This window comes from Globicephala melas, chromosome 18, assembly GCF_963455315.2.
Source record: "Globicephala melas chromosome 18, mGloMel1.2, whole genome shotgun sequence".
NCBI lineage: Eukaryota > Metazoa > Chordata > Mammalia > Artiodactyla > Delphinidae > Globicephala > Globicephala melas.
The window spans coordinates 15,743,538-15,758,211 of record NC_083331.1 but is presented as its reverse complement, the minus strand read 5'-3'; the positions used below and the strand labels follow the sequence as shown (position 1 = coordinate 15,758,211).

The window sequence follows — 14,674 nt, the reverse complement described above, 5'->3', positions numbered from 1 at the left end:
ACGGCCAAAGTGCAGACAGTGGATTGAGTCAGGTTTCGTCCCAGTTCTTCACCCAGCAGCGAAGCCTCTGGAGGTGGCACTTCTGGACACCCAGCTTTAAGATAACCCGACCGCTGGGTGGGTCCTAGTTCATACGGTGATAATTGGAAAGCACCGAGACTGGGGAAGGGGGCGGGGTCTGAGGCCGTGGCACGATCACGTGTGCTTCCCAAACAGTCCTCATCCTGAATAAACAGTCCCAAAAGAGGAGCACCTGGCGCGTTCCTTCAGTTTCCTGGAACATTCTGGTTTAGCATCCTCACCTGGACGCTATGGGTCACACCTGAGCCGACCCGGCCAGGCCGAGGTGCGCAGCCGCAGGGAGCATGTTTTCTCTCCCTCCAGCACCACTGCCGGAAGTGCGGGAAGGCCGTCTGCGGCAAGTGCAGCTCCAAGCGCTCCTCCATCCCTCTGATGGGCTTCGAGTTTGAAGTGAGGGTGTGTGACAGCTGCCACGAGGCCATCACCGACGAGGAGTAAGTCCCAGCAATCCGCAGAACTGTCGAGGTTAAGGAGGGAGCCGGGTCTAAGAGCTTCGCCCAGCGCCGCAGCCGTGACTAATGGGGCCCTAGTCCTGCTGGTTTCTAATGCAGACCGTGGCTGGTGGGCAGAGCCCTCCTTTCCACCAAGAGATCATGTTCTCTTGTGGGCAGGAGGAGAGAGTGCACGCTGAGAAATCATCTCTGTGCTCTCGTCAGTCCCAGGGGTGTGTGCCGTGAAATGTTCTTGTAGCAAACTCTCTGCTCATTTTCTTCAGAATTGCCCAGCAGTGCAGGAGCCCTGGGTTTACTTTCTAGCCCAAGCCGGTATCATTATAGGACCAAATCAGCCCACAGGCTCCAGAGCTTTTGTTTTCCAGGAAGAGTTAAGCCATTTCTCCTAAGAGGCCAGTGCCGCCAGTTGCCCAGCTGCTGAGTCTTGCTGGTCAGTCTCGCCCAATAACCCAGGACCTGAGGTTACTGTGCCGCTGTGCTTTGTTGGGGGGTGGCAGGGAGGGTGGGACAGATCCATGCTGTCTTTTCATTTTTTTAATCTATGTTCCTTTTTTTTTGTTTGGTTGGTTTTTTTGGCCACACCGCAAGACATGCGGAATCTTAGTTCCTCCACCAGGGATTGAACCCGTGCCCCCTGTCATGGAAGCTCGGAGTCCTAACCACTAGACTGCCAGGGAATTCCTCCCATGTCGTCTTTTTCATGTCAGCTGTTGTAAAACAGATGTAAACAGAATGGTCTTCACCAAGTTTCCCTTTTAGTGAATTACAACAGGATCTCATAGGGAACTTATTGCCCAGTTCTCCCACCTCCACCCACCCCCACACCTGTTTAGAGTAAAGTCATTTTACGTACTAGATGGGTGTCTTAAAAGCTGCATGTAGGGCTTCCCTGGTGGCACAGTGGTTGAGAGTCCGCCTGCCGATGCAGGGGACGCGGGTTCGTCCCCGGTCCGGGAAGATCCTTACGAGCCGCGAAGCGGCTGGGCCCGTGAGCCATGGCCGCTGGGCCTGCGCGTCCGGAGCCTGTGCTCCGCAACGGTAGAGGCCACAACAGTGAGAGGCCCGCGTACCGCAAAAAAAAAAAAAAAAAAAAAAAATGCATCAGAGGAGGTCAGCATTTAAAGGAAATTCTTGGCAAATTAATAAAACAAAGCATTCTCTTAGATAACCCTAATGTTAATGTATGTGTTTTTTTCATTCTTATTTAGTCATAGCAAATGTTAAGTAAGATGCCCTTGCATAAGTAAGCATTTATGTTCATTGGTTATGTTCTGCTCATCGTATGTGGTGAAATTAATGAGTTCTCATTAAATTAGAGAGCTGCAAGAGACAGGATATTCTAGTTTAATTCTTCATTAAAGACACAGACCCAGAGAGTCTAAGTGACTACAAATTAAACCTAATTCTTTAATTCTAAATATTTTAAAGTGATCAGTTTTAGGATACTGAAGATCTGTTCTCCAGATTGAGCAATTAACAGCCATCTTCAGGGAGCCCATTGCCGAGGAGCGGCGACGTGAAACATGATTAGAAAACTGCAGTCTCCTTCCACGTCCCTGTCCCCTTTCCCACATCACTGTTTCTTCTGCTTTCTTCTCCGTGGGAGCATGTGCATTGCCTCTAGAGTACCTAGGCAGTTGACCAGCCTTCTTACTAAAAAAATACACAGATTAAAAAACTAAAAAGCAAATAACAGTGTTTGTTTATATATTGTTTTACTTGTCAAAGCATCAGAATGCCACAGAAAAACCAGATCTGCAGTTATACCAGGGAAAAGAGGAGAAAGAATGAAGAGCCCTTAGATGAGAATGACAGTCTTGGGCGTTTTAACAAGTGTGCTTTTTTTTTTTAATGCAATAGACAAAGGTAGACTATTTTACCAGCAAGTCCTTCTGAGATCAAACTTAGCAAAAGCACTGTGGGTCGTTTTAAAGATTTGTTTACAGCACAGGTAGAGAGCCTCACAGACTCAATCAGAGCAACAAAATCTCCAAAAGGACGTTTAGAAACTTCAACATCTTTTGACCATTTTGGAGAGTGTAAGAATCCTTTTACCCTTTTTTTAAAAAAAATCATAACATGTCACCAGGGAATAAAAGTAGCTCTGAGGAGCTTTCCTTTTTTCTTTTTTTTTCTTTTTTTTTTGCGGTACGGGGGCCTCTCCTGTCGCGGAGCACAGGCTTCGGACATGCAGGCTCAGCAACCATGGCTCACGGGCCCAACCACTCGGTGGCATGTCGGATCTTCCCGGACCGGGGCACGAACCCACTTCCCCTGCATCGGCAGGCGGACTCTCAACCACTGCGCCACCAGGGAAGCCCCATTTTTTAAAAATTTATTAATTTATTTATTTTTGGCTGCATTGAGTCTTTGTTGCTGCATGTGGGCTTTCTCTAGTTGCGGTGAGCAGCCTTCTTATTGCTGTGGCTTATCTTGTTGTAGAGCACAGGCTTTAGGTGCACAGGCTTCAGTAGTTGTGGTGCACGGGCTCAGTAGTTGTGGCTCGCGGGCTCTAGAGCACAGGCTCAGTAGTTGTGGCTCACGGGCTTAGTTGCTCTGCAGCATGTGGGATCTTCCCGGATCAGGGCTCGAACCCGTGTCCCCTGCATTGCCAGGCGGATTCTTAACCACTGCACCACCAGGGAAGTCCCAGGAGCGTTTCTAATAGTGAAGTCACTTTAGCCATTTGGCTAAAAATTAGAGCTTAATGTCACTCTAGATCTTCTTCCTTTATATACTACTGCCTTTCACTCTTGGAAACTTTCTTTGCTCCCTCCAGACGTGCACCCACGGCGACCTTCCATGACAGTAAACATAACATCGTGCATGTGCATTTTGATGCCACCAGAGGATGGTTACTGACTTCGGGAACTGACAAGGTTATTAAGGTAGGATGCTCTCTTATCTTAGAAGCTTTCCATCTTTGGCTCTGTGTAAATATACAGGAGCCCCAAGACCACATGAGGTCTGCTCCAAAGCTTACCCTTGGCAATGAGCATTTTTGAGAACCTGCTACCTGCCGTGAACAGTCACTGGCTGTACACACCAAAATAAGACATGGCTCTCGCCTGAAAGGAACAGCTAGTCTACTGGGGACATACTTTTAGAAAGACAGTTAATAATAGGTCACATGTTCAGCAGCCCAAAGAGTAATATGGACAAGAATTACTGGACGAGTTCAGGAGCTGGAGATAGTGCTGCTGGAGATGGCTTCAGGAGGGGGTTTGAGCTGAGCATTGAATGAGCCAACAAGTAATAAACAAGATCTTTTCCCCGTGAGATCAGTTACCCAGGAGCAGTCCTCCAGGGCCTGAGGACTGCGCTAGACCACATGGATTCTGTGACACAGCAGAGGCACAGGACTGAAGGGGCCACACCTGTGTCATTCTCTGAGGCACCCAGAGGCTCAGGTTTGCCTCGTTCACTGAGCCCTACTTCCTGGGCCTGTTCTGGTCCCTTCTTGGAGGCAGCAGCAGGATGGGGCGGTTGAAATAACCCCCTTTGGAAGCCACCAGACCTCTGTGACTTTGAGCACGTTTAAAGTAAATTCTGGGAGGCTTGCTTCCTTTATTTTTGAAAATGAGACATTTCGTAGAACTGTTTGGAAGATGAGATGAGATATAGAAAGGACACAGCACATCTTGGTACCCATTTGTTGCCTCATATGTTACTTCCCTTCCCCCTTGAATGAATCTAATCTGCCTTTATTCTCCATCAGCCGGATTAAAATATCCAGCTGCCATTGTCCTGTTTTTGAGGGTTATGTTGAACTTTTTGATGGACAAATACTATTTTATAGATTTATAAATGATGTTCGTATAGGACTTAGCTCCTTGTTAAGTTAAAAAATACACTTGAATTCAGTTACAAGGACTGTGGGTGCTCAACACAGTTGAATGGTAGTTCATCAGAGATCTTCTTCTTTTTACAGTTGTGGGATATGACCCCGGTTGTGTCTTGATGCCCCTTCCAGGCACCAGAAGGATAGTATTTACTCAAGAAACGGTTGTTCTAACCTAAATCATGACTGGAGCTGTAAAGCAGATGCGTGAGTGGTGGGAGAGAAGCTGAAGAGCTGAGCTGAGCTTGCGTGTGACCCGCACACACGGCGGTGAGCGGTCGGGGAGCTCTTGTGAGGGAACTCTTGCAACTTGTTCATACGATATAAAAGAGGATATTTTTTTAACAAGTGGTTTATACAGTCTGGCTGTGCTACCTTGTTTTGAGTATACTGCAAACTCAGTGTGGGGTGTTTTAAGTTTTATATTTTTCACCACTTCGTTTTAGTTGTTGCTTTGTGTGTCGGAGAAATGAGGCGTGTATAACCGTTCAGGGTGTTTTCGGTAGTTATAGTTTCCGTGTTTCCTTCGCTTGGACACATATCTCGTGGTCGGCATCTCTTCCTTCTCTGTGTATCCACCCTCGGCTTCATCGGCTGTTCCCCAGAGTGTACGTATTCACAGTTTATTTGCAGTGTTTCTGCTTTCGTAGAAATCCCCTCCCATTGAGAGACCTGGAAAACCATTCATGTGGATTTCCCAGCTGACTCTTGAATCGCCTGAGAGCGATCTGTTTGTGATATCTAGGTCGTACATGTTCTCATGGAGTGGAAATGACCTTGTGTTTCTGCCTCAGTTTTTCTCTGTCTTTCCTGCATTAAAAACAAATGTTGTGAGAAAGCCACTCGCAGCCACAGAGTAGATTATCATAACTCAGGCCTTCAACTCTCAGTGCCTGGATCATTTCTAATTCAGCTGGAGCTTTCTGAGCCTTTTAGGTTTTAGTTTTATTGACACAGCTCCCTGTCGCTCTTCATATTAAACACAAAACAACAAAACCCTGTGTCCTTCAAGAATAGTGTCTTTAAAATGCGTTGTTCTGTGTGATGTCACCTCTGAACTTGAACATGTTCATTGCTGCGAGGTTGTATCCTGCTTTATTCCTCACCGTCTGTATTTTCTTCTTTCAAAACGAGATATTTAAAGATTTTTATCTTCATGTATTTTATGAGAACACTTTGCACACTTTCATACTAAAATTGTGTGATCTGAGACATAAAAGGTACTGAATCCTACAGTTCATGCTGTGTTCCAGTTGGGAATGTAAAAAAAAAGGGGGGGGAGGGGGAGGCTTTAGGAGATGAATCTAAACTTAGCTAATTTTAAGGGAATCCACTCAAACTTGATAAATTGAGATATTCTTGTGTGTAGTGACTCAACTTGGGATATTGAAGTTCTTTTTTAAAATCTTATTTTTGGGGGCTTCCCTGGTGGCGCAGTGGTTGAGAGTCCCCCTGCCGATGCAGGGGACGCGGGTTCGTGCCCTGGTCCAGGAGGATCCCACATGCCACGGAGTGGCTGGGCCCGTGGGCCATGGCTGCTGAGCCTGCGCGTCCGGAGCCTGTGTGCTCCGCAGCGGGAGAGGCCATGGCAGTGAGAGGCCCGCGTATCGCAAAGAAAAAAAGAAAATCTTATTTTCATTTGTAAAAATAGAATTGAAATTAGCAGCAGGCATGAGCTATGTGCTCGCCCCGTTCTAAGCACTTTACACAAGTGCCACCTCATTCAGCCCTCACCTGTCAGGAGCGTTGGGGGATCCCCGGGTCCTTGGGGTTCATCAGGTTAATTAAGCAGAGCCTCGCAGTTAAACAGGCCAATTACTTGCCCTTCCCTATCTGAGCCCTACCTCCACAGGATCTTGTTCTCTTTTGATCTGACAATTTGGGGTGGTAGTAGTTGAAGTCCTCCCTATTTTTTTTTCCTCTTTTCCTGAAAGTAATTTTTCCCCCTCGTGATCATTAATTTTCTTTCTAACTGGGAGAAGGCCTCCCAGCCATACTTGGATTATCCCTCCCCCAACACTGACCAAGCGTGCTTCCGGGGGACGGGCTTCCTCGAGATGATTCTGCTGCTGCAGCTTTGGGAAGCAGGGCAGTGGGTGTGCCCCATGCAGCCATGGTACGTGACAGCCATGACCTGGGACATCAGGGCAGATGGGCCCATGTGACCATACTCTAAGGTTGTGTACACACACACACACACACACACACACACAGCAATTACCACTTATCACTTAACTGCCACTTCCACACAATCCTTGCTTGCCATCAGCCAAAGCCATCATAACTAACTTGAGTCTCTTCTGCATGACTGCTCTGTGAGAGAGCTTTAAAAAGGGAATTTAAAATACTCAAATATTGGGCTTCCCTGGTGGTGCAGTGGTTCAGAGTCCGCCTGCCGATGCAGGGGACGCGGGTTTGTGCCCTGGTCCGGGAAGATCCCACATGCCGCAGAGCGGCTGGGCCCGTGAGCCATGGCCGCTGAGCCTGTGCGTCTGGAGCCTGTGCTCCGCAACGAGAGAGGCCACAACAGTGAGAGGCCCGCGTACCGCAAAAAAACAAAAAAACTCATATCTATTTTGTAGTTTACTACTAGAACCTGGAGCCACTTAAGTTGTATGTAATAAAGGACTGTGTGTTGGAAATGAGTTGTAGGAAAGAATCGCTATGTTTTCCCTTCCTGAACTTTGGAGCCCGGCCTGTGTATAGAGAGGCAAGCACAGCGATAGGGAGACGGTGGATCAGGTGCGCGGCAGACCTGACGTGGATCTGAGTTGGGTCTCGATGAGCTCAGACCCCACTGGGAAAGCTGATTGTCTCCTTTGGACCACATGTGACACCGTGGTCCCTCTGGTCTGTGACCCTGCACTTCAGTCCAGCCATCTCCCTCCCAGCCTGTCTGTATCCCAGCCCACAGGGCCACTCAGAGGTTGAAACCACTGGACACCTCGTTGGTGACGAGAGTCACGATCAGTAACCACAGATATGTCAAGGTATCCGTTGCCCTGCCTTTTCCTTTCTCCTCATTTGTGTAGGTGCTTGAACTTGGTGAGAAGCGCTTAGCACGCCAACTGTGTGTGTCTATAATACTGTGAATTCTTGAGTATTACATTATCTCCACCATTTTTGTAACTCGTAGATATGTGTTGGTGTCGGGGTGCCTTCCAAGCATTTTTATGGAATAGAGGCTTCATTCATTAGGAGTGGGAGCTGGTGCCAGCGCTTGGCTTTTCTCCTGTCTGGGTTAACTCTCATAGTTCTTGTTTTACCCCACTGGAATTGCACTTTATATATATTTTTTGCTCTGTTACTTCAACATACAGAAGCTCTGGCAAGTAAAGCCTAACAGGATTATGCTGGGAAAGTGGCAAACCCGCACATACCGTGCACGTGGCTGTCCTTCATTGGGTAGGATAGAACCAATCACATGCTCTCAGTTTCTCCAAAGAAATGATGTTACTGGAACCTTTAACTGCCTGGGTTGTCTCCACAGTAGCACAAGTGGTTTTAAGTACTTGGAGTCATGTGTCTTTTTATCTGAGGTCAATCAACCATGATGTATTTCTTACTGGATTGTTTGAATTATTCAAAGAATCATAAAATCACAAAAACTGGAAGGGATCTTCAGACATCTAGAATGTTCCAAGCACAAAACACTATAGTCACACCAGGCAGTTAGAGATCGCAGAGGTATCAACAAGGGAAACCTGAAAGAATTTTCGAGGAACAGTTGTTTTAGAACATTAACTGGTAATGGCGTGAGGGGGAGCAATGACTTCCAGCCTCGAGGCAGGGAGCTCTCGGAACCGGGTCTGTTCCTCTCATTGTAGGCACAGCCTTTGGACCCAGGCTGTGGTTCCAAGCGGATGGGTATGTGCAGTGAGGTGCTTCCTGCAGGTCTCCATCAGCATAAACTCCTTCCTACACTCTTCCCCACAGACCACCCCAGCTACAAAGTTTAAGTGGAAATCCAGGGGCACTGAAAGCCCACCTCACCCTCCGTGTGTGGGTTGGCGCTGAGCCAGTCTCTTCATTGACCTTCTTATGGAACATTGCCTTTCTTTTCCTGTTTTAAGGTTCATTTTTTCAAAAGCAGAATTTATTTTTTTCTTAACATTAATCAGTTTTTAACGCCTGAATTTTGCCTTTTAAGCAAGGAACTAGATCTAAACTATGTTATCAAAGTTACTGGACATAAATATCCATTAAATGACATTCCTTTGGTTTGGCCTTTTCATAGTAGTTTAATTGTATATAAATGACCTTGTCCACTAAGATTTATATTTTAAAGTGAAGGAAAGCATTTTGCCAAAAACATTCTTTTTTTCCTCTCCTTTAAAACAAAGTTATGTTTTTCTGGATGTGCAAGTGCCTATCTAGCGACATGATTGGGAAACAGAGATTAAGTCCATCTTGAGCACTGAGGGATCTAGATGACCCTTGAGACTCCAATTCTCGTCCAGTCCAACCCTTTGTTGAGTGTCCACCACACTCCAGGCTTTGAACCAGGCCCAGGGTCACGAGGTCCATCCTGTCGCCTAGATGGATCATTTCAGTGCCAGGTGGTAAATCCAGTGACAGAGGGCTGTGGGGTCCTGTTCCAGGAGCTGCGCAGGTGCTCCTACCCGCACGGGTGGAGCCAGGGGACCTTGCAGAGGAAAGGGCTTCTGAGCTGAGAGTTAAAGGATGAGTTGTTGTGAGCCCAGGCTGTGGGAGCAGCGTAAAGAAAGGCCCAGGACCTGCATCAGCCTGGTGCTCGGGGCCCACAGGCGGTTTGGAGCTGCCAGAGAACATCAAGTGCACAACTGCAGTCCTGGAGCCTGAGCTCTTGTCACCGTGAGACGCAGATGCTCGTGGCCACAGAGAGAGGCAGCACACGGTTCACCACGCACCTCTACCCAGAGAGTCAAGTTTCCCTGCAGCTGAGGCTGGTATCAAAGTTTCTTTTTCTTTGTAAGTACCTGGAGTTATTATCCTAAAATGACCCCTGGTAACTAATTTTTGAACTTTGTTGGGGGCACAGCCCCTCACTGGAGGCTGTGAGGTGGGGCTGGAGACCACTGCTTGCACAGACTTGGCCTGGATAAGCTTACGGCATACTGATTCCGCTATTACCTGGGGGCCCAGGTTAGGAGCTCCCCTTTGAAAAAGGACAGGCCTTGACCTGTGGAGGAGGTTGTTCTGGACAGCAGTGGCACTGCACCCACACGGCCTTCCCGTGAGCAAGCAGGCCACTGCTGCCCTCATTTCCCTCTGGCTTTGAATCGTTCTTGCAAGTAATGGTCATTTCAGTACAATGTGGTAAATGTGATAAATCCTCATCGCAGTGGCACTCGCCAAGCGGATTCTCAATTCGGCGACAGTAAAAGAGCTCAGGCAGCCACCGCCCTGGAGACCCGACTCTACCGAGCAGGGGCGTCCCGGCGTCCCACCGCGGGCCTCGGTACTTCCTAGTACTGATACTTGTATTCCATCCACTTGCCTTTATCCTTCAGTGCCCAAGTATCATGTGTCCGTAACTTAATTCAGGGACATCCATATTTTTAGTTTGTAATTTTGCCTTTAAACAAACATTATCCTTTCCACCAAGAAGCCTGTTTAGGCCAAACACAAGAAAGCAGGGTGTAAAATTAGATCTGTCCAACACTGGAATGGGATTCCTCTTTTGTGTTTCTTTTGCCAGGGAATTTTGTATGTAGCCCCTTGTCTATTTATAGTGGAATAGATGTGGAGATTAAAAGCCTTGAGTAGAAGTTGAATTCAATGATTGTTCCTAAGATCCCTTCCAATCCGTGATCCTATGATTCCATGACTGTTATTACTAAACTGACCTAACCATTACCAGTGACCCGCCTGCACGTGGCTGACTTCACTCAGGTCAACGGGAGCATATCCCACTGCCTTTGTCTTGTGTCACATCAAGTAAACTGCTTCCAGTATTTTCCCGTCTAGAGCCCAGGAGGTTTGAAAAAGATGGTGAAGGTGCAAGTCAATCATAGTACCATCTCATTAAAAACAAATACCTCAAAATGTTCACCTTCGTGAGTGTACAGAAGTGTATCTGACTTTCTTGGGAGAGAAGGGGAATTGCAGGTCGGCTTAAAGGTTAGTTTTACAATGTGACTTTGATATTTAGGATCCTTTCTCCTTTTTATCCCCCTTGGTTCTCTGGGAAGCATGAGAGGGTAAACTGTAACACAAAAAGGAGAAATGGTTTGAAAAAAGTATTTCACTTATACACACTTTTTCTTTCATTTAAATGGATGGCTGCCTTATGTTAGTAGCATATGAAGTATGGACCAAAATACTTGTGTCGCTGGTAACCACTGTATACTTACATATTTGTGTTTTACGCCATCTGCTTTTTTTTCAAATGTACTGTCATTTTGCAGAAGAAAATCTTTATATGAAAAGTCCAAAAACTGTTACTAACTGGACAACCGGGAAGGTGCTAGCCCCACATTCGTGCCTGCCTGCCACTGTCTCCACAACAGGGGACACGGACGCTTCCACCCTGCACGCCCACCAGTCTACAGCCACGTTGGAACCTGGCTGCAGCGGGCGTGTTGCTTTATGGATGTCTTTTTCTTTCTTTTTGAAATGAGATTCTCCAGGGGGTCAGGCTGAAAATGTAATACGCCCAAAGCTGGAAGAGATTTATCAAATGTGGTTCTAGCCAAACCCTGCTGGCATTGCCACACCCTCTGCCACTAGATTCCCCCAACCAGACCAAGCAGTCTTGACATTGACTTCCTGAATGTGATTAGGTGGGAGTAAGCAGGGATTTCCCACGATGTTAAATGTATCCAGTTCTCCATTCAAATGCTGCTGAATGTCGTGAACGTTTCTGAACTCTGCTCACTTTCCCACTGTGCTTCCCGCTAACCAAAATGAATGTGTAGCCATGACCAATGTCAAAGACTCAATGCAAGCTACCGCCACGGTTTAAAATAAATCTCTGGAAACCTTCCTGCACCTGTGGTCCTGTCATTGTTGTCGAGCTGTGCCATGTGACACACACGCACTCCAGCAGCCCTGCGTTGGCGTTCACCATGGCTGGCTGAGCAGACCTTTTTATTTTCTTTATCTTTCACACAAGGCTGCTTTACCTGTGGCTGATAAACTTTCCAAATGAAGGAGAGAGGACTCAGGAAAAATACAGCCAGGAAAAGCCTTCGTAAAAATTCATGAGGCCCATTTTACAGATAAGTGGGAAGAAGTCGATGACTTGCACGCTGTCAAAGGGCCGGTGGGAGGGGCGGCTGGGTTGCCCCTCCTCCATCCAGCCTGCCCGTGCCCGCCCGGCCCCGCCCACACCCAGCACCGCGGCAGCCCCCCGTGTCCTCCTTCAGGAAAGGAGAGATTCATGCCCGGGGGGCCGCTGCTCACTGATCTTCCAGGCGGACTCACCAGAAAGCCCCTTCCTAGGGGCTCCTCGGCTGACAGCCTGGACCTGAGCACCTCAGGCACGTCTGAAGGCCCCGCACCGTGGGACTGGGTGAGCGGTGCCCAGCTGGGCGCTCCTCCGCTGTGGGTGATGCAGTACGTTTATTTCGCCGTGACCATCCAGAACGTGTATGGAGCTACCCTAAATCTGTTCACCGATTTTGGTTACAACTTTCCCCAGCATCACTAAGACATAAAATGCAAATAGTTAAGGAGTTTTACCGAACAGTAGCACCGGAATGCCAGGTGCGTAATTCAAGCCACTTTTTTTTTTAACATCTTTATTGGAGTATAATTGCTTTAAAGTGAATCAGTTATACATATACATATACCCCCATATCCCCTCCCTCTTGCGTCTCCCTCCCACCCTCCCTATCCCACCCCTCTAGGTGGTCACCAAGCACGGAGCTGATCTCCCAGCGCAGTGCAGCTGCTTCCCACTAGCTAGCTACTTTACTTTGGTAGTGTATGTATGTCCATGCCACTTCTAATCGTAGCAAATGTAAATAAACCAGGCCATGGAATCTTAGGAAAAAACCACATCCCAAAGGAGAAATTTACACGGGAAAAGAAGATACTGCGGAAGAGGCAGAAGAGGCAGATTCGCTAGTTCCCAGCCCCAGTCGTATTTACTTTAAAATAAAAGCTCCCATTGTGTGTGGCTCCTCATTGCTACAGGGGGTAACCCTTAGGGGGATTTTTTTTTCCCGTGAGTTTTAGCACACTTGTCAGTTAAAGCTGATGTTAATAGCTAACAAACATATATCAAGTCTTTAGGATGCACCAAGCGCTCTTCTAAGTGCATTACTAGTAGTTCACGAAATCGTTAAAACCACCCCTTGAGGTCAGTAGCACTAAAATCTCCACTGACAGGGAAAATGAGGCCCCCGGAGGGTAAGTAACCCACCTGTGGTCCCACAGTGAGGAGATGGTGGGTCACGGCTTCAATACTAGGCTTTGTATAAAGAACGGGGCTGATTTCTATGACTGCAGAAGGAGAGGAAGCAGCTCAGACCACAGCAGTGGAATATGGGCCAATCTACGGGGACGTCTAGACGTGGGGTCCGTGTACTGGTCTACCCCTGGGCCACACCTTCCCATATTTTCTGAGGCGGTTCCAGCCCCGCGTTGGGTCTGGCCTGGCCTATTTAAATCTCTGAGCTAGCTCTTCCAGGATTTCAATTAGTTTTTCCTCTTCAGCCGGTGAGGACGATGTCCTAGCAAAAGGCAAATGTGTGGGCACTGGTTTCCGGTCTAAAAGCGAGAGGGAAGAACAAAGGTGTGAGCAGCGAGGCGGCGTGGACGAGCCTCTGCCCGCCACTCGGGCCCCGCGTCAGTCACGTCACGGACATCTGCCGGGGCGGGGCCCACACCGGACGGAGTTAGATGCCACCCCTGCCTTCAAGGGTCCCCACAGACGATGAGGTGCTACAGAAGGGAGACCGAGTTGGGGAGGACAGGTGTCGGGCTGGGTTTTGAGGGACTCCAGCGGGCTGGGGGGAGGGTCCTCAGGCATGGGTGCCGGCGGGGGTGGGGTTTGGGCTTGGGGAGTGTGGAGTGTTTGAGAACCGGAGAAGGTACGGCCACGCCCCCAGCCACCACAGGGTCACCAAAGCTCCATCATGGCTCAGGCGGCCACATCCGTGGTGGGGAAAGAGGCAGAAGGCCCCGGCCTCCAGCATCCGCCCTCAGCATGCCTCCTCTCAGACTGCCCGTCGGGATGCTGCCCAGGTTGGAAGCAAACCCGCAACAGATAACTGCCCCCGGAAGCAGAAAGAAGAGACTCACTCCCTTTGCACTGCTGCTTGCAGCTCCCATCCCCAGGTCTTCGGAGAGGGAGCGTTCATCTCCGCGGTGCCCACAGGGCCCGGCCTCTCCCAAGACTCAGGACAAGGATGACAACCCGAGGATTTCATCCTCAAGGGACCCACTGAGTTCAGAAAGGTGGATGGAAAAAGCGGGTGGTGCGAAGTCAGAGGCGAGGCCCTTCACAAAGCGCCCCGACAGGCGAAGGAGCCGCCCTGCCAAGGAAGGCCGGGCACAATCACGGGGAAGGGGAACAGTCCCTCCCAGACCCGAGCTGCACGGAGAGGAGGGTCGGTGGCGCCTTCACACCCAGGGAGGAAGTCACCTTGGAAGAAGCGGCCGCTGGGCTGCACGGCGGCAGTCGGGGCGAGGGCCAGCCACAGCACGGTGTCCGCGCCCTGGGCCTCAGAGCGCAGCCTGGCCCCCAGCCTGGCGTGGAACCCGGGCATCGACAACCGCACACCTGCAGGGGCGGGGGGGGGGGCACGGACAGGGAGGTGAGGACAGCATCCTCAAGCCAGGACGCTGCCCGCGCTTGGCTTCTTCCAATGACAAAATAACAACGATAAAATGGAATGGGACCACGGACTGCCCTCTTTCCACTTCAACACAGCATTCCTCCAGGCTGTCCAGATTTCACACAGCCTTGTCACAAAGCCCCTGAGGTGTCACCCTGTGGCCTGGGAGGGAAGTGCTGCTCACCAGAGCCCCGAGTGTGTTGGGTCCCGTGTCCCCTGGGCCCCGGGCGCCCAGACCAGCCCGTCCCCTGGGAGCAAAATCTCCAGCACCTCCCCACTTTCTATCCTAAGAAAGGAGGGTCACGCTGAAGCTGAGAGGGGATCAGACTCCCGCTTCCTCGGTGAACCATCTCTCGCCAAGGATTCTGACCTGAGGATCCTGGCTAATGGCTCCTCGGGCTGCACTAGTGTTTCCTGCTTTTTAGGGAGGAGTGTAGTAAGAAGGGGAGGGACTTCTTCATTCCTCTGCCAAAGCTCCTCTAACTCGTCCTCCCCCTGCCCCCCACACCCGGCTACACAGAGGTTCCCCTCCT

The 14,674-nt window shown here is 49.3% G+C and overlaps 2 protein-coding genes across 10 annotated transcripts in view; one reads left to right on the top strand and one right to left on the bottom strand.

The window, feature by feature from the left end:
• WDFY2 (WD repeat and FYVE domain containing 2) overlaps positions 1-14,674 on the top strand; it is a 181,254-nt gene that overhangs the window by 165,313 nt on the left and 1,267 nt on the right. Inside the window, exons 10-12 of one of the 3 annotated variants that reach the window (XM_070044060.1) lie at positions 385-515; positions 3,313-3,421; positions 4,507-11,341. In XM_070044060.1, the coding sequence (XP_069900161.1) occupies positions 385-515; positions 3,313-3,421; positions 4,507-4,521 (255 nt within the window). In that variant the 3' untranslated portion in view covers positions 4,522-11,341. Of the gene's footprint in view, positions 1-384; positions 516-3,312; positions 3,422-4,464; positions 11,342-14,674 lie in introns of those variants that run through there. The other 2 variants (XM_030882396.2, XM_030882395.3) reach the window with 2 other exon arrangements.
• DHRS12 (dehydrogenase/reductase 12) overlaps positions 12,205-14,674 on the bottom strand; it is a 38,040-nt gene continuing 35,570 nt past the window's right edge. For 4 of the 7 annotated variants that reach the window (XM_070044064.1, XM_070044062.1, XM_070044061.1 and 1 more), the window contains 3 exons: positions 13,949-14,086; positions 13,606-13,747; positions 12,205-13,071 (listed from right to left, as the gene is read on the bottom strand). In XM_070044064.1, coding sequence (XP_069900165.1) covers positions 13,035-13,071; positions 13,606-13,747; positions 13,949-14,086 — 317 coding nt within the window. In that variant the 3' untranslated portion in view covers positions 12,205-13,034. Of the gene's footprint in view, positions 13,072-13,603; positions 14,087-14,674 lie in introns of those variants that run through there. The other 3 variants (XM_030882392.2, XM_030882387.2, XM_060287785.2) reach the window with 2 other exon arrangements.